Source organism: Acinonyx jubatus, chromosome E2 (assembly GCF_027475565.1).
Source record: "Acinonyx jubatus isolate Ajub_Pintada_27869175 chromosome E2, VMU_Ajub_asm_v1.0, whole genome shotgun sequence".
Taxonomy (NCBI): Eukaryota; Metazoa; Chordata; class Mammalia; order Carnivora; family Felidae; genus Acinonyx; species Acinonyx jubatus.
This window is the reverse complement of record NC_069396.1, coordinates 54254905-54277039: the sequence shown is the minus strand read 5'-3', so window position 1 is coordinate 54277039 and position 22135 is coordinate 54254905. Positions and strand designations below refer to the sequence as shown.

The window sequence follows — 22135 nt, the reverse complement described above, 5'->3', positions numbered from 1 at the left end:
TCACCCTCCCAGCCTCGCACCGAAGCCCGGGCGGAGGTCCCTTGGGTTTATTCGCAGCGCTCTTTACAGGTAGCCCCGCACCCCCCGGCGGCAGGGCCCGGCGCAGAGCCGGGGTCGCTGGGAGGCGGGGGTGGCGGCCCCGACGACCCCTCCTCGTCGCGCCCCCCGCGGCCCTTGCCGATGGCCAGGCGGGGCCGGCCGCGCTGCAGCCCGTCCAGGAGGGCGCAGGCCTGGCAGAGCGCGCGGCTGGCCAGCGCCCCGCAGCGGGAGCAGGCGCCGGGGGGCGGGGGCCGCGCGGCCGGGGCCAAGGCCAGGCGCTCGGCCGAGTGCACCAGGTCCAGCGCCGCCGACGGCCGCGCCGCCTCCAGCAGCTTGAGCAGGTGGCGCGCGTGGCCGCGGAAGGCCTCGGGCGCGTAGACGCACTCCTCCGAGAAGTAGTCGAGGCGGCGGAAGTGCGCGTACAGCACCACCTCCTTCTGCGAGGCCAGCTGCAGGGGGCGGCAGCGCGGCAGCGCGCCCCCCTCGCCCCGCGAGCCCAGGCCCCCGCCCCGGGCCAGCCGCCCCGCGTCGCCCCGCAGGAAGTTCATGAGCACGGTCTCCGCCATGTCGTCGGCGTTGTGGCCTGGGGGAGAGAGACGGGGAGCCGGTGAGATGGGGGCGCCGCCGTGGGGCAGCAGGGACCCAGACGGACGGGGAGGGGCCCTGGAGAGCGGCACAGAGTGGGCGACCCGGGCTGGAGACCCCCACCCCACCCCACCCCCAGACACTGCAGGACGCCAGGACCAGGAGAGAGATGGGGGGGGGGGGGGGAGAACAGTAGGGAGGGCCGGACAGGGCCATGGAGACCCCTGGGCACCGCGCGACAGCCTGGTGGAGGTGGGTGGTGGGCACAGTGAGAAATGAGAGGGGACACACAGGCCTCCAGGAGGCAACCCGGGGGGCCCTCATTTGCCACCCACTTATCGCCAACCAGGCCCTGTGCCAGTTGCTTTTTCAGGAGGGTCGTAGAAGTGCTTTATGCTACAAATATCTTTTCAGTCTCAGTTGAAGGTGTTCGTCACACGGCACCGGAGAAGTCAAAGCGGCCGCTAACGGTCAGTGGAGGTTGTCAAGTAGGCTGCTGTCCCAGTGCCGGGGAATGCGGATCACCGCGTGCAGGAAGGCCAGCGAGAGCTTCAGTATTTACTCAACAGTCACCATAAACGTCACCTAAACGTCTACCTATTCTGCATCTTGTCGTCTTATACTTGGGTCTGTCTGGTCCGACAGACACTGGTCTTCTTGGGGCTTCTCCAGTCGGCCACCCTTCCCCTCCTCAGGGCCTTTGCACCAGCCACCTCCTCTGCTCAGACCCCAACAACTGGGTCTGCCCTTCACTGGTTACTCAGGCGGCCTTCAGGTCAGGCTCACTCAGGAACCACTTCCTAACTCCAGGCTTCCCCCTTCACTGGGTCCTCCTGTTATAAACTGGCAAAGTCTGTGTGATTTTTCCTTAGCAGCACTTACCGGGTTATAATTATGGACATGATGGGAGGGCAGGGGCAGAGGCTGTCTTGGGCAGCATCAGGACGCAAACATCTCTGTGAGGCCTGCTGTTTGCCAGTCTCTGGTCTAAGTGCCTCACACAGCACTCACTTTATTCCCAACGACCCTGGGACCTCGATATTATTAATAACCCCGTTTTACAGATGAGGTAACCGAGGTTAGGTGTTGCTCGAGGCTACAAAGCGTCTGGTACAGAGGAGATGGTCAACAATCACGTGTTGAAGCAACGGTTGGGAGAGAGTAAGTTCTCAAGTTCTCAGAGAGAAGAGGCCGACAGAGAAGGGGGGGGGGTCTAAAGAGTTGCGTTTCAGACTACAGATGGCTTCTGATGGGTGGTGTCACTTCACTCGCCTCCTTTTGTGAAGGGACACAGAGAATGTCATTTTGAAAACTGCAGGGAACACAGCCCCAACCCCCGGAGAGCACCCCTGCACCCCTCCACGGCCAAAGCGAAGGCAGTGACTCAAAGCTTGCCGCGCCCAGCCCCGGCGCGCGCACACTCTGCCCACGCACCTTCAGCGGACGTGCGCACCCCCTTCTCGTGGAGATCCCCCACTGCGGGCACCCCCGGCGTCTCCTTCACCCCTTGCTGGGCACGCGCCCAGCCCCCTTGCAGCGCCCGCCCCGCGCCCCTCGGCTGCGGCGCCAGCGCTCACCCGTCACGATGTGCGTGGCTCCCACGAGGCGCGCCCCTTCCTCCAGCGCGCGGCGCCGCAGGACCCCGCAGAAGGTGCAGCAGGCGCGGCTGCGGCCGGAGCCGGCCGTGCTGCGGGCCACGGCGTCCATTGTCCAGCCCCCGAAGAGGTCGGCGTAGGCCACGACGGTGAGCGGGAGGTCCCAGCGCGCCGCCTGGCGCCGCACGGCCGCCAGCGCCGCGTCCCGGTAGCCGCCGATGCCCTCGTCCACGGCCACCAGGCGCAGCGAGACGCCCAGGCGCGGCGCCAGCTCGCGCAGCACGTGCGCCAGCACCGTGGAGTCCTTGCCGCCGGAGGCGCCCACGGCCACCACGGCGCCGGGCGGCAGCAGGCGGCCCGCCAGCACCGTGTGCAGCACCTCGGCCTCGAAGGCGGCGCAGAAGCAGGCGCCGCACAGCGCTTGGCCGGAGCGCGGGCGGCGGAGGGCGGCCCGCGCCGCGTGGCAGGAGGCGCACTGCGGGGCGGGCATCGTGGGTTCCGGGCGGGCGGGCGGGGAGGAGTTGGCTGCCCCTGGACAGGGAGAGAGGGGAGGCAGGTTACGTGCGGATTCCGGATTGCGGGGTCGATGCCTCTGGGAAGCCTGCCTGAATAGCGCCCAGAGTGCATATACCCATTGCCTGGAACCCTCTCCCAGCACATGTGCAGGATTGGCACCTTCAAGTCTCAGCGTAAGCTTTTCATCATTCATTCCTTCATTCGACAGGTATCCATTCATTGCCTCCCATCTACCCAAAATGCGTTCGATACTGGAACAGCAGTGAACAAAATAGGAAAGGTTGCAGGCACGACGTTCTAGGGGAGGAGCCAACCCATGATAAGTAAATAACCAAGACACTTGACAAATATAAGGAGTAATATGAGGGAATTATCCTCTGAACTGGGGCCAGAAGGATGAGAAGGAGTCAGGCAATTAGATCAGGGTGGGAAGAATGTTCCAGATAGTTAATAGCAAAGGCAAAGGACCTGAAGGGAAGGGCCTATATTCAGTTGTTTGGAAAGTGAGTTATGGGTGAGGACAAGAGAAGATCGGGGACTTGGAGGTTGGCAGGGTGAAAAGGTTGGATTTTATTCTGAATCAGCTGAGAACCGTTAGATGGTTGAAAGCTGTGGAGTGATAGGATGTGATTTATATTTTGACAGGATGCCTCAGGCTGCTGCGTGGGAACAGAGAGTGGAGTGGCGCGGGGCAGACACCGGTAGACCAGTGAGGAGGCTCCTACAATGGTCCAGATGAGCCGTAATGTGGCTAAGGGCTGAGTAGAGGCAGTGGAGAGAAGTGGTCAGATTCTGGATCTCTTCTGGAAATAGAGTAGGTTGGACTCACACGAGACTTGGTTGAACGAGGCAACAGATGAGAGAAACAGAGGACTGACGACTTCAAGGTTCTGCCTTCAGCACTTGCAAGGATAGTGGGACCATTTCATGGGGAGGACGTGGGAAAGAAGGAAGAATAGGGGAATATTGCGAAAGGTGTAGGTTTAGTCCAGAGAACCTGTAACTTTGTTTGGGCATGGTAATTTGGAGGTCCTTTGTTTGCTCTGAAGTCTTTCCTGAAACCTGATCTGGGTCTGGCGCCTCCTCTGGGCTCTCATGGCCGCCTGACACCCCCCCGGGCCAGCCCTGATCACTCTAGATTGTAACCAGGGCAGAGGAGGCTGCGTTCGAACCGCCCTCAGGTTGAGGGTGGAAGCTAGGAATCAGAACCTAGACAGGCTCCAAAGCGGGTCAGCAGGGGCACCGGACACAGGCGTTGGAGGATCGCGGAGAGCGGTGCCATCTCTCCAGGGATGCCTACCGGAATGCGTGGGAAGGTAAGATGGAGACCCTCAACTCCTACACCGCAGCACGACGAAGAGCGGAGATCGGCCCGCTGAGGAGGGGAAACTCACGTGAGTAGAACCCGCGCTGGGAAGTCCAGGCTCCGAGAAAACGCGGAAGCCTGTGGAGGGACTACGATTCCCAGAAGGCTTTGGGTTTACCCGCCTACGACTCCCAGGTGCCGGCGCGGCGGCTTGGCCCGCATCGCCTTCAGCTGCGAGACCAGCTGGGCACACACGCTGCCAACCTCGCCGTGACGTCACGCTCTCCGCCCAAGGCTCCCAGAGTGCTCCCGGCCAGGCCGGCACGTCTCCCGTCTGCGCCTGCGCAAAAACAGGTGGGCCGTCTGATTTCTGTGTGCCGCCGTACACTGTGCACTTTATTCTAGAGAAGGAATGAATGCTTTCCAGATTTTCTGCTCTTATGGAAGTATGATAGAATTTATGGTGCGACTGGAGAGTTGTCGGGGTGGGGGGAAGAGAGGGATAAGGGCACGCAAGGGAGAGGCCGCGCGTGCAACCGCACATTGCAAAGCTTGGGCTGCGGCGCCCGGCGCAGGGTGCACGAAGTGGGCTTTTATGCGCTCCGCCCGCAGGCGTGGGAGTGGGTGCGCGCGGGTTCCCAGAGCCGCGGCGGTGCGGGCTGGGGGCGCCTTGCGTCCGCGGAGCCGACAACGGGCGGTTTGCGGTTCCCCACGCGGGTACCGGGCTGGGGGCGGAACCCAGTGGGCAGCTACGCTCAGGTGTAGCGCACGGACGAGTGCGCGCACCTCCAGCCTTGTGGAGTTGAAGGCAGAGCTCGAGATGGAGGACAGGTGAGCCCCAAGACACGGAGGGTTTCCGAGGGCACAAGCCTCCGAAAGCAAAAAACCGAGCACTCTCCCGGGTGCTGGGGCACATTTGAGTATCTGAAGCTGTCGCGAGGGTTGAACCCTGGTTATCGGGCTCCTACGTTAGTGATTTCCTGAGGCTTCCTGTGTGCCGGGTCCTGCCCTCGGGGACACAGGAGTGTCATGCCTGGGTGGGGAGTTGAGGGTGATGAAGCTTGATGTGGAGGGACCAGATGTCAGGGGCTGCGGGAACCCAGAGGTTACAAGTGCCGCTAGCCAGGACATGGAAAGAACTGCGCTCGCTGAGCAATTAGCAGGTGCTCGGCACGTACCGTCTCACATTCCTCCTCTGTAAAGGGCGCCTAACAACAGAGGCTGCCCCACAGGCTGTTTGTGAACATAAATGAGTTAATATGGCACGTGTGTATGCGCCAAACAGTAAACTTTCATTATTCTCCTCCCATTTAATTCTCCTAATCAAGGTCAGCTTCTCTTTGGGGACCAAGCCTAATAGTTCTTTTCAAGAAAGGAGATGAAGTTTCAAAACTGACAGGTTTTAAGCCAGTCCTCAGTTTGGGGTGGTTTTGTGCCCCAGGGAACATTTGGCACTATCTGGAGACGTGTTTGGTTGTCACAACCACGGACCAGGGCAGGGGTGGGACTGGTGTTTGGTAGGTAGAGGCCAAGTGTGGTGCTGAATACAGTGTGCACAGGCTGGCCTCTTACTGCAAAGAATTATCCAGTTTGAAACGATAGTGCCAAAGCCGAGGAACGCTGGCCTGAGTGGTGTTCTTCTGTGATGTGCATTCATTTTTCTGCCCCAAAACTAGTATACAAATTCAGGTGTTTCTGTGTTGGTTTTAGTCTCCTACTTTGCAAGTCTCTCTAATTAAATGTTTGAGTAGATCTCAACACCACCTGTATACTTTTGAGTGAGACGTTAATAACAAGGATTACCCTCAAGACTAGACGTCATTGGCAACAAGAGGATGTGAAAGCCAGCCTGCGCCACTTACTTAGTCATGCGACCTTGAACCTTTCTGTGCCTCAGTGTCCTCTGTGGGGGTGATAAAGCAGTTGTTGGGATAAAGAGGTAAATGAGTTAACGTGTAAAGCTTGGGAGTGCCTGGGTGGCTCAGTCGGTTAAGCGACCGATTTCGGCTCAGGTCATGATCTTGCGATTCGTGAGTGCGAGCTCCGCGTCAGGCTCTGTGCTGACAGCTCAGAGCCTGGAGCCTGCTTCAGATTCTGTGTCTCCCTCTCTCTCTCTGCCCCTGCCCCACTTGTGCTCTGTCTCTCCTTTTCTTTCTCTCAAAAGTAAATAAACATTAAAAAGTATATTTAAAAACATCATATAAAGCATGAAGGTCAGTGCTTGGTGCTTAATAAGTGTTTGGGGTGGGGGTGTGCTGGTCCCTTATGTCACTTCCCTGGAGTGGCAGTGGTTGGGAGTGTTGAGAATGGGACCAGTCCCTGTAGTCCTTAGTGGCCACATTCACCAGCAAGCTGGCACAGTTTGGGCAGAGGTTCCTCACCGATGTTTTGCAAACATTTTTATGTTTTGTTTGCTGCAACATGTTAATTAATATTCCAGTGGAAAAGACTGTAAGTTGGTGTTGGGGGTTTCTGGAGATGGCAGATGACTAGCTCTCATCACCTGCAGGGTAAGGTCGAATCCCTCAGCCTGGTGTTTGCAACCATGCCCTTGATGACTTTTTAGCCTCTCCCATCCCCGAGATTCTGGCAGGTCCCCCACAATCGCCAGCGAAGTAACTTTTCTGCCAAGTGTTTGCACGTTTTGTCCGCTCTTCCTGAAGACCCTCCCTCCCTCACCCCTCCTCCCCACCACACTGATTCCTGTTTGTCATCCGAGTAGCCATGTGGATGTACTTTTTCCAGGTAGACTTCGGGACCCATCCTACCTTGCACTGCGTTAACAAGCCACCTCTAGGCTCACTTTGTCAGAGGCCCTGTCACCTTGGGCTGTGACTGTGACTGTTTCAGTGTCTCTTTGGGTTGGGAGCTCCTTGAAAGAGGGCTTCGGTTGGATTTGCATCTGGGTCCCAGCGTCTAGGCACAAGGCCTCGTACAGAACAGGCAAGGTACTCAAGGCCCTTGCTGAGCTGTTGCTGGCTTACCTCTCCTTTCTTGTCCCCTACTGTGATCTGTACCCCAGTGAGCATGAAGCCCAGGCAGGAAACTTGCCACGTGGTATTGTGGTTAAAGACAGAACAGCTTGGTTCTGATCGTGGGATTACCAACCTGGTTGTGTAACTGTGGACAGCTTACATATTCTCACCTGTAAGGTAGAAATAATAATGGTACAGCCTTCACATGATGAGAGCAGTGGTTCTCAATCTGAGATGATTTTGGCCCCCAGAGGACATTTGGCAGGGACAGTTTTGGTTGTCACACCTGGGGTTGAGGCATACTGGCATCCAGCGTGTTATAAATCTCAAACACACAGGACAGCCCCAATAGCAAAGAACTAACATGCCCAAAATGTCAGTAGTCCTGAGGTTGAAAAGAGGGCACACTTGATGAATACTTGTAACAGCTCTTGGGCCACAGTAAGTGCTCCGTAGATCTGGCTGCCATCACCTCCGCTACTTACGCGTGCCAAGCTCTCTGGTGACTCCTTCTCCCTCTGCCTAGAGTGCCTTTCCATCACTTGGCATTGGTGTTGAATGCCTACTTACCCTTCTGGAACTACCCAGAATGCTACCTCTTTGGGGAAGCCTTTCCTGACCTCTGTCACCTTCAGCCCCCAAGACATCCTCAACCAGGCAGTGGAAAGAACTTTGGAATCACACATAGGCCTAGACTCAGATTCATGCTCTTTTCTTACATCTGAGTGACTTTAGACCTCAGTGCCCTTATCTGTGAAATCAAAGGGTGGCTTTGAAGATGAAATGGATCCACACTGGATTAGTGTTCGATTAAGGTCAGGACTCCCTTTGTGGATTACATTAGTTTATAAAACCTAGAAGCTTAGTGTTGGTTTAGATTAGGGGAAATTGTTGGGGTGCCTGGGTGGCTCAGGTAGTTGAATGTCCGACTCTTGATTTCGGCTCAAGTCGTGATCCCAGGGTTGTGAGATCGAGCCCCGCATCTGGCTCTGCGCTGACAGCACAGAGCCTGCTTGGAATTCTCTCTGCCCCTTCCCTGCACACGCATGCACTCTTTCTCTCTCTCTTTTAAAATAAATGAATAGAGGGGCACCTGGGTGGCTTAGTCGGTTAAGCAGCTGACTTCAGCTCAGGTCATGATCTCGCGGTCCGTGAGTTCGAGCCCCGCATCAGGCTCTGTGCTGACAACTCAGAGCCTGGAGCCTGTTTCAGATTCTGTGTCTCCCTCTCTCTGACCCTTCCCCGTTCATGCTCCGTCTCTCTCTGTCTCAAAAATAAATAAATGTATTTAAAAAATAGGATAAAATAAATAGATAAACAAATATTTTTAAAAATTTAAATTGACATCTGACATTTTTCAACATTAAATTTTTTTCTTGTCACTCAGAGCCAGAAGTCATTATACATTGTATGAGGTGACAGGAGATGGGGATTGTTTGTTAATAGAATGACTATTTTATGACATGATTCACATAAGCTTTAAGTACCTAAGAGAAAAATGCACACCATGTCTAATGGGGGATCATTAGTTTTTTACCTGAATGTTTTATTCGGTGTCACTTGAAAACTTTGTCCCTGAAAACATTCCAGTTAATTTTTTTTTTTTTTTTAAATTAGCTCCTCTAAGCTGTAATGCTTTGGTTGTTCTGAATACAGGATGTCCCGACATGGACCAGGAGTCACCTTCGAGGAGTAGAGTAGACGTACAGTCCTGTGTGGGGAGTTGTGTATACCCCCCACTCTCAAGACCTCTTTTAGACAAAACAGGGTCTGTACATACAGATACGTTTCCCACCTTCTTGGACGTACGTCAAGAAGCTCAGGGGTTGCTTTAGAGCGAACACACAGTCTGGTCTGGGGCATGTATGTCTGAGCCTATCAGATCCAGCCCGAAAGAGAACTTCCCCGTGAAGAAGAAAATAGGTTTCATTCTTACAGAAGAACCACATTTCTAATGTTAGAGTTTCTTGGGAATGAGGGGCTTCCGGACGACTTGGTTTCAGCATCCTCCCTCTGGTTGGCCATGTGTTTTCTGGAGAGTGTGGGCCTGGGAGGGTCAGTAGTGTGTGTGACAGGTCAGCCAGAGGCCCTCTCCCTTTTCGTGAAAGAGGGACCTGATGAATGTGGGTTGGGGCAGAGAGAATGCTAGGCATTGTCATCCTCAAACCATAGCCCCCCTCAGCCTGACTCCAAAAACAGAGCTGGGGGCGGGGAGTATGTTAGGAACCCTCCAGGATGAAGGGACTACTTCCTGGGCGGAACCAGAGAGTCCAGACTCCTTGGGGGAGACTCTGGGTCTCCTGGGTCATAATAGGCTCTTAAGGGATGTACAGACACAACATGGCAGCCAGACAGCCTGCTTTCTCCAAACGCACATACACCTTATTAAATGAAACTTGGAAACCTGTCACTTGGAAAATGTGGGTGTGCTAATTTGAGTCACATAACATGCGTGAAGGTTGCTGTTTAAGACGTTAGACTTTTTTTCTTGAAATCTTACATAACTTTGGGAAACCATATGCAATTGATTTTATACTAGCTGGTTCACCTTTCAACACTAGTGGAATGGATCCTTTTCTGTTTTTTGAAGAAGTAACAGGAACACACTCTTAGGCTTTCACACCTATAGTCACACAGTTATGCTGCCAAGTTCTTTTTTAAAAAAAAAATAATTGTTCAGGGGCACCTAGGTGGCTCACTTGGTTAAGCATCTGACTTCGGCTCAGGTCATGATCTCAACGGTTCCTGAGTTCAAGCCCCGAGTCGTGCTCTGTGCTGACAGCTCAGAGCCTGGAGCCTTCTTTTGGATTCTGTGTCTCCCTGTCTCTCTGCCCTTCCCCAGCTGACACTCTGTCTCTGTCTCTCTCTCAAAAATAAACATTAAAAAAAATAATTGGTCATAGTTGGGGCGCCTGGGTGGCTCAGTTGTTTACCCGTCTGACTCTTGATTTTTGCTTAGGTCATGATCTCACGGTCGTGAGATCGAGCCCCGAGTCGGACTCTGCTGAGCATGAAGCCTCCTTGGGATTCTCTCTCTTCCTCCCTCTCTGTGTCTCTCTCTTTCTCTCAAAATAAAAATAAAGGAAATCATTGTTCACAGTTAAATTTTTGCCACCAAGAGCCCAAATAACAGTAACACCCTGTCTTAAGTCATAACCTCTGTACTTGCAATAGGGATTTGTGATAAAACGAGGAATGAGAAAATGATGGCTCATAGTCTACAAAACTCGCAGGCTCTACAGTGCCTGTGGAGAGGGAGGGGTTATGTTTACTGGGCACTCCAGGAGACAAACCACACTTCTGGGCAGCCTTTCCTGTCCCGCAGGAGGAGGAGGAAGTGTGGAAATGTGGGTCTGAGGGGGTCTGGGTGTTCTGACATCAGATGGTACGTATCCACGCTTGCTTAGTTGCGGGCTCCACAGAAACCACCAGATGCAGCTGAATCCTGTGTGAAGAATCATGTCTGGGGCGCCTGGGTGGCTCAGTCGGTTGAGCATCCAGCTTAGGCTCAGGTCGTGATCTCACGGTTGGTGAGTTCAAGCCCTGCATCAAGCTCGCTGTCAGCGCAAAGCCTGCTTCGGATCCTGTGTCCACCCCCACTCTCTCTCTCTGCTCTTCCCCCACTTGTGCTCTCTCTCTCTCAAAAATAAACAAACATTAAAAAAAATAATAATAGGGGTGCCTGGGTGGCTCAGTCGGTTAAGCGTCTGGCTATGGCTCAGGTCATGATCTCGCGGTTTGTAAGTTCGAGCCTTGCGTCGGGCTCTGTTGCTGACAGCTCAGAGCCTGGAACCTGCTTTGGATTCTGTATCTCCCTCTCTCTCCGCCCCTCCCCTACTTTTGCTCTTTGTCTCTCTCTCAAAAATAAATAAACATTAAAAATAATAATAATAATCATGCTCCCAAGAGCACATATACCGTGGAAAACTCCTCGTTCCTACAAGTTCGCTGACCCCCTGCCTAGAAAGGGGAAACAGTCACCTCCAAGTCTCTGTTGGCACCTGCTCGGTTTACATAGCAGCTGGACACCAGCCAGCATGGCAGGACTAGGGCACCGTCCACACCTGCAGCATTCCCAGCTGGGAAACAGGCATTAGGTGAGCCCTGCTGTTTTGAGCCCAGCAAATACATTCATAAATGGCTGCTGGGGCAAGTCTACCAGGATGCTTCAGACACTGGTTTTGGTCCCAAAGGGCAGCACCAAATCCAGCTGAGGTTCCCGAGAGGCACTTGATGATCCGTTGTCTTCTATGTGTGAATGGGATGCTTTTCCGCCATGTTTGGGGGTTTTGTTTCTTCTCGCTTTGCTTAAAGGAGGGGTGTCCGAATCCAGGAGTGGTTTTCTATCAACAACGCTCCTTTGTAAGCTGTCTTTCCAGCTGGAAAGCTGAAGAGAAATTCTGCCGGTGGGTAGCTCTTTCTGCCTGTCCCACAACAGAGAGTTTGCAGCTGAAATTGGACTCTCGTTTCAGGGCTCCAAAATTTTAAGGATTTTCTGTCGCTGATGACATTCGTGTCTTGCCCCACATTTGAGATCCCATGAGATAATGTTTTGCTTCATCTAAAAGTGTGCTTGTGGACTGACTGACAAGGACACCGGCCTGTGTGTAACCATTCAATGCCCCTTGACCCTCTCCCTGCCCACCTCTGGACCTTTCCACCTCCTCCTCGTCCTCCAGGGCTCCATTTAAGTGTTACTGCCCAGAGTTAGTCTCTGTTTCTTTACTCTTGATCCGTTTCCTCCTCCACCCCCTTTTTTTTAAAGTTTATTTTGAAGTGGGGTGCAGAGAGAGAGAAAGCAAGCAGGAGAGAGAATCCACAGCCAGATCCCCCCTGTGGACACCAGTAAGGAGGACCTGCCCAGCTGCCCCCTCATCCCACCCTACATCAGTAAGCTTGTTGGGGCATCCCACACTCCCCAGCCCTGCCTCTGGCTGGCAGGACTCCCTGGGGAGCAGGGCAGGACCTGGAAGCAGAAGTTACAGGGCTGGTGGCCCCAGAGGTGATGGAGAGTTTTTGCTGATCATGTGTTGCTGCATCAGAACCACCGACCCCAGAACTTAGTGTCTTTGTTTTTTTTGTAATTAAAAACAAAATTTAAATGTATTTTTAAAAAGTTGCATTATTTTTGAGAGAGGGAGAGTGGGGGAGGGGCAGAGAGAGAGGGGGACAGAGGATCCAAAGCAGGCTCTGCGCTGTCAGTGCATAACCCAGCGTGGGGTTCGAACTCGCGAACCACGAGATCATGACCTGAGCCGAAGTTGGATGCACAACTGGCTGAGCCACCCAGGCGCCCCAGAACTTAGGGTCTTTAAACAGTCATCAGCTCTCAACTTGTATCTGGGTCGGGAGTTTCGGGAAGGGTCCAGCTGTAAGAAGGGCATTTTGGCTAGGAGATACTGGTGTGGCATCTTTGGCAAAAATACTGGCTGCTAGAGAGAGGGGGAAGAGCCACAGCGGGGGGCTGGGTGGGTCACCCCTCGAACCCCCTCAGTGAAAGGGAACCGAGGAGGGCAGTCTAAATGTAGGGAGAGTGGGTGGTCTGAGAACCATCCCAGGGGAGGCACCCTTAAAACAATAGAAAATTGGGGTGCCTGGGTGGCTCAGTCGATTAAGCGTCTGACTTCGGCTTGGGTCATGATCTCACAATTCGTGAGTTCAAGCCCCGCATCGAGCTTGCTGCTGTCGGTGCAGAGCCCCCTTCAGATCCTCTGTCCCCCTCTCTGTGCCCCTCCTCCATTTACACTTGCTCTATCATAAATAAACCTTTAAAAAAAAAAAGTTACTCTCCCACAGTTCTGGAGGCCAGAAGTCCAAGGTCAAGATGTCAGCAGGGTGTTCCTTCTGGATGCTCAGAGAGAAACCATCCTATGTCCCTCCCCTAGCTTCTGATGGCTGTTGGCTTTCCTTGGCTTGTATGCTCATCACTTTAATTTTCGCCTCCATGGCCGTCTTCTCTCCAGGTCTTCACATGGCCTTCTTATGAGGACACCAGTCGTTGCATTTAGGGTCCACCCCAATCCGATACTTCCGCATTTTAATGTCTACATCTGTGTAGACCCAGTTTCCAAATAAGGTCACATTTCGAAGCTCTGGTGGACGTGGTTTTGGGGGGACATGATTGAACCCAGCTAGGTTGTGGGGGTTGTGGGACGGGGCCCTGACCATCCCTGCCACTCTCAGATGGCCCCTTGAAGGGGACGATCCCAGAGAACCTGATGGTGGAGGTGACGATGGAGGTGGTGGGAAAGAACCTGCTGGTTGGAGCTGGGAGGCCAGTACTGGCCACTTGGTTGCTGGACGTGGCTGCACACAGTTGCGGTGCCCTACTACGGGCAAGTCTGGCACCAGCAGCACCTGCCCTTCCACCCGCACCCCTTCCCACAGAGTGCCATACACATGGTGAATCAGGTGCAGTCGGAAAGGGGAGGGTCGGAGGCGAGAAGATGGGTCTGAACATGGCTGTGGAGTCAACACTGAAGTCTTCAGTCTCTGGGCTGACAGCGTCTGGGCCAGAGAGTGCCTGTGGGGCTGGATTTATGAGCCAAGAAGAACTTGAACTGGGGGAAGTCAGAGCCTGAGCTATAGACTGGCCGAGTGCGGGATCAGCTTAAATGACTCTCTGAAAGGCTCAGTCCTGCCGAGTCTGAGTCTCCCTGAGACCAGGGCTGGCCAGGTTGGGCAGTGAAGCCAAGCGGTCACTTAAAGCACTGGGTTTGGAGTCCCTTAGATGTTTGTTTGAATCCCAGCCTTGCCCATTACTACTTGTATGGTCAGTGTGTGGGACCAGTCATCTGTCCATCCGTTTGTCCATCCGTCCATACATCCGTCTGTCCACTCATCCATCATCCACCCATCACATTGTCACTTAGTATAATCATGTATGAACTTGGGGAACTTCTCTGCACCACTGTTTTCTCATTCATGAGACAAGGATGATCATAACACCTCCATCACTGGGCTGCAGGAGGGATTCATTGAGTTAATGACATTATAAAGCTGTGAGGCCAAGGCCTGGCCCATGGTAGGTGCTCAGTAACGATAGTGCTAATGGTCATGGTGATTCTGTTGGTGGTGATGATTGAGATGCTGCTGCTGTCGGCGGTGAGGATGGCGATGGTAATAGTGATGGAGGGAGGGGACTGTGTCGATGGTGTTGGAGATGATGAAGATAGTGGTGACAGTGCTAATTAGCGCTGATGATGAACATGACAGTGGTGATGGTAATGATTAAGGTGGTCATGATGGGGGCGCCTGGTGGCTCAGTTGGTTAAGCGTCTGAATCTTGATTTCGGCTTAGGTCATGATGTCACGGTTTGTGGGATTGAGCCCCGAGTCAGGTTCTATGCTGACAGCGTGGGGCCTGCTTGGGATTTTCTCTCTGCCCCTGTCCCACTTGTGCGTTCTCTCTCTCTCGCTCTCTCTCAAACAAACTTAAATGTAGGTGGTTCCTGCTCACCCTAATCTCTGCCTCCATCAGATGATCTCTTGCAGGGGATCATCCTTGAGAACCCTGAACATGGCCAAGGAGGCAGAGCTGGGTGGCTAAAGATAGTGACCCTGCCCAGGATGGGGGTGGGAATCCAAGGAAAGTTTTCCATGGGAGGGAACCTTTGAACTGTGCCCTTGTGGACGGGTCTGGGTTTGCCAGCTCTGGTGGGAAGAGAGTCCAGGCAAGAGAATGGTACTTGGAAAGGGGAGAAGAGGGGCCTGGCAGGTGGGGGCATGCTCCTGCCTGCTGGTGAGGAAGCATTGAGCATCTCCGTCCATCCCAGGTACACAATACCGCCTTCAGCGCTGGGCAGGCTGCACAGTGTGGGCTTCTGGGAGGCCGCACAGAGGAATAAGACTGCCTCCTTCCACCATGTGAACCTCCTCCCAGAGGATGACAGCGACCTCTACATCTGTGACATCTTCCCCACCCTTGTGTCTGTTGGTATAGACGAGTCCAGCTATGAGTGGATGGAGGGAGGGGGCCGCCTGTGGGGGACGGTTGGCCAGACCCTGCGCTTCCCTGGACGCCACCCTGCCTATCTGTAAGGTCCAGGCCCTGATCCCTGGGGCCGACTCTGGGACGATGGGGCGGGGAAAATCCTGGGAGACAGGGAAGAACCTTCCTTTTGGATGCAGGTGTCACAGGGGTCCAGTGGTAGACAGAGGGGGTCATGACAAAAGCCAGAGAAGAGGAATGTATGAAAGGAGGGGCTGGCCAGGGGGCAGGAAAGGGTGTTCTTAGGGATCTGGGGAGAAAGGGCCATCAAGTGGTCATCAGGTGGGCCTGTCAGAGGATTTAGAGGAGGGGATATCCCAGGGGTCGAGGACCTGTCTGAAGAGGCAGAGGAAGGGCAACCGCAAGATCAGGGAAGGGGACACCCGAAGGGTCAGGGGAGAGGTTATCACCGGGGTGAATGGAGAAGGGGGAATGCAGAAATAAAGCTTAGGGATAGAAAGCCAGGGCCAGGGCCCTGTTGCCTGAAACTCCTGGCTTCCAGCTCTCTCTGCCTCTCCAGGCTCCCCTACTGTGGCTTCCTTGGAGGCATGTTTGCCCCGTGCCCCATTCGCTACCTGAGGATAAACGGCTTCCCCAACTCCCACCGGGGCTGGGATCATGAGGATGAGGACATGGCTGCCAGGGAGGGGGGTGCTGCTTGAGGAGCCCACAGGGAGCCGCAGGTCCCTCCACGGCGTGGGGGGCGCAGGCCACCTGGCCTCCCTGCCCTCCCCCCTGTAAGGCTGCAAAGACGCTCCTCTTACCACCCCGTCTGTTCTCCGGCCACCACCGTTTGCCGGAGGGCCGGGACCTCTGCCAGGAGCAGAGCCACCAGAGGTAAACTGGGGTTGGAGGCAGAATGTTCTGTCTTGGGCGGTCCTTAAGTCCTGGGCTCCTGTGGCTGCCCCTCCCCCCATCCTGGCTTTTTGGCCCCAGTCAGCTGCAGATGGCATGAACTCCTAGGGCTCCAGGCTGCTCTCCAAGGAGCTACAGCCCGTCCACACCAGCCTCCCCATGGACATCAACTTCACAGCCCTAGGAGCCCCAGTGCCAAGCCGAGGGTTTGCTGGAGGCTGGAACAGAATCCCCGGGACCAGAGCTCCCACCTGGTTTCTTACTAAGGAGGGCTGATTTTACTCACTTCTCCCCACCAGCCTTATTCCCCCGCCTTTCACTTCCACGCATCTGTTTTGTCCAAGTGCTTAACACGGACCTACCTGTTTACTTCTCACAAAAGGACGTTGGCATCGTCCTTCTGAAACCCAGGAATTAAACACTTGCCCAACTGACGTAGGATCAGATACAGGTGCCTGGCTCCTGGGCCTGTGTCCGACAACACTATGCTATTCTTTCTTGTAGCAAAAAAAAAAAGTGGGGAAGAGAGTAAAACCTGTGAGGCTGGTTGAATAGGTTAGAGCGTGTTCACCCTACAGCATATGGTGCAGCCACCGAACGGACGTGTTGCAGCTCGAGAAGAACGAGGCACACACGCCTGTGACAGGATCCGATACTGACAGAACCAAGGACAGAGCTCCGACACAAGTGTAGGATTATGAGCATAGGGATGAGTGTGTGCGGACACCAGGTGCTGGCAATCTCCCGTAAGGGCCGGAGGGTAAGTATTCTCGGCTTTGCGGGCCACGTGGGCTCCGCCACGGGTTACTCACGCCCGCCATACACAAACAGATGAACGTGGCTGTGTCCGGTAAAATTTTTATTTAAAAAACCCGGGTGGCCAACGGCCAGTTTGCTGACCCTGGGGAGGTGACCAGGAGGCTGTATAAAAATGGGGAAAAGTCCACACCGAAAGGTTGACGCTGGTTATTTACGGAGATGCTCGCCAGAAGTGGTGGGGGTGGAAAGAAGTGGGGAGGGGAGAGCTGGGCTAGTCGTGTAAGAGAAGAGGTGCCCCGTGAAGACCAGTATACATCGCAAAATTTTATCTTGTACTACTTTATTTTTTTAACGTTTATTTATTTTTGACACAGAGACAGAGCATGAACGGGGGAGGGGCAGAGAGAGAGGGAGACACAGATTCTGAAACAGGCTCCAGGCTCTGAGCTGTCAGCCCAGAGCCCGACATGGGGCTCGAACTCACGGACCGCGAGATCATGACCTGAGCCGAAGTCAGATGCTTGACTGACTGAGCCACCCAGGCGCCCCTCTTGTACTACTTTCTACAGAGACACTTTTCTCAAGGTTAGTCCGGGTTTCTTCCCAAGAGAGTTTTATAATCCTTGACGAGGTTAGTACGAATATGGACACTTCCCCTCATTCTTAAATGTTCTTGTCTAAATGACTTCCTTCATATAAAACAAGGTGTACCTTTGCAACAATGCAGCGCATTCCGGGGGTCCTTCTGAATCGTGGATTCTGTAACATACAATTGAATCAGACTCTACAGAGATTTTTTTTTTCCTTCGAGAAATTTAGACTTTGTTTCACTTTATGTTATTGCTGATGCATACTGGGAACGGATGTCTGGGTAATGCCTTTCATGCAGTAACTGCTCTCGTAAGGTCTGTCTCTGGTATGAGTTGTTTGGTGTTTATTAAAATTGGATCTGTTGTTGAAGGCCTTCCCACACTGAGGACACGCATAGGGCGTCTCTCCCGTGTGAATTCGCCGGTGCACTTGGAGCTGTGGTTTCTTACTGAAGGATTTCCCGCAGTCCCCGCATTCGTGAGGCCTCTGTCCGACGTGAGTTCTCCGATGTGCCATCAGCTCTGATTTCTGGCCAAAGGCGGTCCCGCATGTGTGGCAGGCAAAGGTCTTCCCTCTCGTGTGAGTCATCTGATGTTTGTGGAAATTGGACCTGCCGTTGAAAGCCTTCCCACACTCGGCGCACACGTAGGGTTTCTCACCCGTGTGGACCCGCTGGTGCTCTCTGAACTGTGACTTGGAGGTGAAGGCTCTCCCGCAGTCGCTGCACTTGTAGGGCTTCTCTCCAGTGTGGGTGCGCTGGTGCATGTTGAGGATGGACTTCTGGGTGAAGGCCTTGCCGCAGTCACGGCACACATGCTGTCTCTCTCCCGTGTGGATCTTCCGGTGCATGTTGAGGTGTGACTTCTGCGTGAAGGCTTTTGCACAGTCACGGCACTCGTACGGCTTCTCGCCGGTGTGGATGCGGCGATGTATGTCGAGCTGCGACTTGCAAATGAAGGCTCTCCCGCAGTCGCTGCACTTGTAGGGCTTCTCTCCGGTGTGGCTTCTCTGATGCACGGTCAGGTGGGCCTTCTGCACGAAGGCCTGGCCGCACGCGAGGCACGCGTAGGCCTTCTCCCCCGAGTGGATCCTCCGGTGCAGGCTGAGCGCGGACTTCTGGGTGAAGGCCTTCCCACACTCGCCGCACGCATACTGCCGCTCGCCGGCGTGGATTTTCTGATGGATGGCAAGGGTGGACTTCTGGGAGAAGCCTTTCCCACACTCGCCGCACTCGTAGAGCTTCCCTCGAGTGTGGGTTCTCTGGTGTCTGAAGAGAGATAATGCCTGGAAAAAGGCTTTTCCACATTCCTGGCATTTGTGGGGCTTCTGTCTGGCGTGGCTTTTCTGGTGTGTCGTCAGTTCCGACCTCTGAGCGAAGACTTTCCCGCACTCCTTACATATGTACGGAACGTGTCCTGCATGAGCGGGCAGATACGCGCCGAGGTCTGGCCACAGGGCAAGGCTCGTCGTGCATTTCCCGCTCTCCTGGAGGTTTTCCACGCTGTGGAATCTCTGCTGCTCGAGGGGTGGCTTCTGGCCGAAGCCCCTGCCACATTCGGCACATTTATCGGGTTTCTCCCAGGTATGAACTCGATGTTGTGCGTGTGGCGGTTTACGGCTGCCGACTTTCATATGTGGATTCCCTTCACACAGGTTCTCTCCTGGACGAACGTTCTCGTAGCCAGGACCGGAAGGGCTATGGGGGAGTAGCCGGCCAGAGCCGACAGTCCCATCGAGGTGTTCTGTGCCGTCGCTTTGCTTTTGAGGACTTCCTTCTAGGTTGGGCTTCAAACTTTTCGCAAATGAGCCACGTTTAGGAGGTCTTTTTTGTGGAGAAACAAGATGGGGCCTCACAGGAGCGATTTTTCCCGGGTCTTTACACCCGCGGTCTCTCTCTGTATCCGGTGTTTCCCTACTGAGGAGAGCCCCGTGCCGCGAAGGTTTCCCTTGCTTCTGCAGACCCCTCGTTGTGGGGTTCACATCTCCCAAGACGGAGCACCCTGACCCGCCTCCCGGGGCCGCAAGTTCCTTACCGTCGCGAAACGAAGCTTTTTCAAAAATTTTCTGTCGTGAGGTTTTGAGTCCAAACTCCCCTTCTAGAAGGAGAAAAAGATGAAGAGGTAGGCACAAGTTAACAGAGGAAGGAGGACACGTCAGAGGAGCGGATGGAGACCGAACACAGAAATTGCAAGTCGCAGGATAATGACGGGGGCGAGGCTGGTGATGACGAGGAAACAGCCACAGACTTTACTGCGTGTCAGCCTGTCTGCGGACAGCACGACCGCGTGCCAGACCGTGCGACATCGTGCCACAGAAACTCCTTCAACCCTCACACCCCTCCATGCGTAACGGCACTTACTACCCCTGTCTCACGGAGGAGGAGGTGCAGCATAAGGAACTGACCACAGTCACCTCGCTGAGCTCTGGCGGGAGTCAGATTCAAACAAGGGCAGCCTGGCTCCACTTCCGCGGGCAGACGGTCCAGAGACCCACAGATACGCACACCTATGGACGACTCCAGGAAACACGGACACGGGCAGCATGGGGCAACGGCCGGGGCGGGCCGGAGGGGCTCGGCGGCCAGCTCTTCGTTAGCTTTCGGATCTAAGTCGTGACTCATCCCCCATCTCCCCCCGCTTGTCAGAAGGTGGATTTGGTGAGTCCACCCGCCCTACGTGTCGTCTGCAAAACGGAGACGGCACCAGCCCTGACATGGCCAAGCAGCAAGAGGGTACCGCTGCCCAAAGGCAACTCTCCAGGAAGCTGAAATCTGTTTGCTTGAACCTAGAAATGAACTTACAACCCAGGAAAGGAACACTGGAAGAGTGGACAAGCAAGCTGTCCCCCGAAATCTGTGTCACCGTCTTTCATAGAAGTTAACCGTGACCAGGTACGTGCCTGCCAAGCTACGTAACCGTTCTCAACGTCCTTTGTGATGAGATGTGACCGGGAGACAGTTTTGGCTGATGGAATACGCATACGACATGATGCACCAATTCCGGCCCCGGGGGGAAAGACCACAGCTTCTCGATACCCCGCACCCCCCTTCTGCCTCACAGAACCTGCCTTGGGATGCAGTGCACATTCAGTTGCGCACATCGACAGAAAAACTGAGAGCTTTCCCCCGAGATCAGGGACGCGACAGGGATGTCCACTCTCACTGTTGCTGTTTAACATAGTGTTGGAAGTCCGAGCCTCAGCAATCAGACAACAAGACAAAATATTAGGCATCCAACTTGGCAAAGAAGTCAAACTTGCACTCTTCACGGATGACAGGACACTCTACGTGGAAAACCCAAAAGACTCCACCAGTCATGCACATGGACAGTGTAATAAAGCACAGTGCAACAGCTAGGGAAAACCTTAAACACCCGGAGAATACAAGAAGTGAGGCTTCCTGCTCAACTGCCTTTTGAACTTTTTACAGGAGAGAAAAGTATTCTAGAAATTACTAAACTGAACCTTGGTCTCTTTGTAGAACTTTCAGCCTTATGCTAACCTAATGTATCGTTTTTTATCCACCAAGAACAGGAGTCATCGCTCATTCAGTTGACTAGTATAGAACACAAGATGCAAGAGATGCTGAACAGAAAAGGAAGGAGCGCCTGGGTGGCTCAGTCACTTACGTGTCCAACTTCGGCTCAGGTCATGATCTCATGGTTTGTGAGTTCAAGCCCCGCGTCAGGCTCTGTGCTGACAGCTCAGAGCCTGGAGCCTGCTTCGGATTCTGTGTCTCCCTCTCTCTCTGCCCCTTCCCTACTCGTGCTCTCTCTCTCTCTGTCTCTCTCAAAAATAAACATCAAAAATTTTTTAAAAAAAAATACAAAAAGAGTGATGGCATTTTATTATTCATCTGCCCTGAGATTTAAATACCAACTGTGAAGAGAACATCATATCTTATTTCTTCTGTCAGTCCCCTGGAGAAACTGTATCTCAGACCTTTGTCCTGTCCCCAAACCTCACTCATCATTCACTTATTTATTTAAAAAAATTTTTTAACGTTTATTTACTTTTGAGACAGAGACAGAGCATGAACCGGGGAGGGTCAGAGAGAGGGAGACACAGATTCTGAAACAGGCTCCAGGCTCTGAGCTGTCAGCCCAGAGCCCGACGTGGGGCTCGAACTCACGGACCGTGAGATCATGACCTGAGCCGAAGTCGGACGCTTAACCCACTGAGCCACCCAGGCGCACCCAGGCTTAGTTTTCTGAGGAATCACCGTACCGTCTTCCATAGTAGCTGCATCATTTTACATTCTCAACAACAGTGTGAGGGTCACATCCTTGCCAACACTTACTATTTTGATTTTTTAACAGTAGCCAGTCTAGCAGGTGAGTTGGTTACCGCTGTGGTTTTGCTTTGCCTCACCCTAATACTGAGCATCTTTTCATATACTTGTTGGCCACTCATATGTCACCTCTGGAGAAACGTCTACTCGAGTCCCTGACTTTTTATATCAGGCTATTTGGTTTTTTCTTTCATTTTGCGCTCTTATATAGCAATTTTACCTAAACACTGGCTTTCACGTTTTCTGAAGACATTCTACTTTGAGTTCCCAGACAGTGATTTGACCATTTTGAACGGTTCATTCAGATCATAAAACTCTTGGAGAACCCAATGAAATGTACATCACTACTGAAGATGCTCAATGTAAAATATCAGCACTATGCTGAAAAGCTTGTCCATAATTCTCCAAGGCAGCTTAACGTTAATAATGCTGTTCCGGGGCGCCTGGGTGGCTCAGTCGGTTAAGCACCCAACTTCGGCTCAAGTGACAGAATCAGAGTTTGTGAGTTAGAGCTCTGCATCAGGCTCTCTGCACAGAGCCCACTTCGGGTCCTCTGTCCCCCCACTCTGCCCCTCTCCTGGTCACTCTCTCTCAAAAATAAATAAACATGTAAAAAACAAATAGGAACACTTGGGT

General features: G+C 53.7%; 2 protein-coding genes and 1 long non-coding RNA gene across 5 annotated transcripts in view; 1 reads left to right on the top strand and 2 right to left on the bottom strand.

Moving 5' to 3' along the window:
• LOC113593305 (cytoplasmic tRNA 2-thiolation protein 1) lies at positions 1-4246 on the bottom strand. Of its 2 annotated transcripts, none has more exons than XM_027037148.2 (3): positions 4130-4246; positions 2202-2750; positions 1-622 (listed from the first exon to the last, which is right to left on the bottom strand). In XM_027037148.2, exons 2-3 carry the CDS (start codon positions 2707-2709, stop codon positions 48-50), a joined length of 1083 nt encoding a protein of 360 aa, XP_026892949.1. In that variant the 5' UTR covers positions 2710-2750; positions 4130-4246; the 3' UTR covers positions 1-47. The 2 variants fall into 2 exon arrangements, with proteins under 2 accessions (XP_026892949.1, XP_026892948.1); XM_027037147.2 differs by having other exon boundaries at positions 4036-4164.
• On the top strand, positions 507-20989 carry LOC113593314 (uncharacterized). The gene is made up of 3 exons (XR_003413413.2): positions 507-646; positions 1039-4395; positions 17582-20989. It is a non-coding gene; the product is annotated as an uncharacterized LOC113593314 (long non-coding RNA).
• The window catches only part of ZNF175 (zinc finger protein 175), a 33941-nt gene continuing 28815 nt past the window's right edge, over positions 17010-22135 (bottom strand). Inside the window, exon 5 of one of the 2 annotated variants that reach the window (XM_015070064.3) lies at positions 17010-19307. In XM_015070064.3, coding sequence (XP_014925550.3) covers positions 17458-19307 — 1850 coding nt within the window. In that variant the 3' untranslated portion in view covers positions 17010-17457. The remainder of the gene's footprint in view (positions 19308-22135) is intronic. The other variant, XM_053210932.1, reaches the window with a different exon arrangement.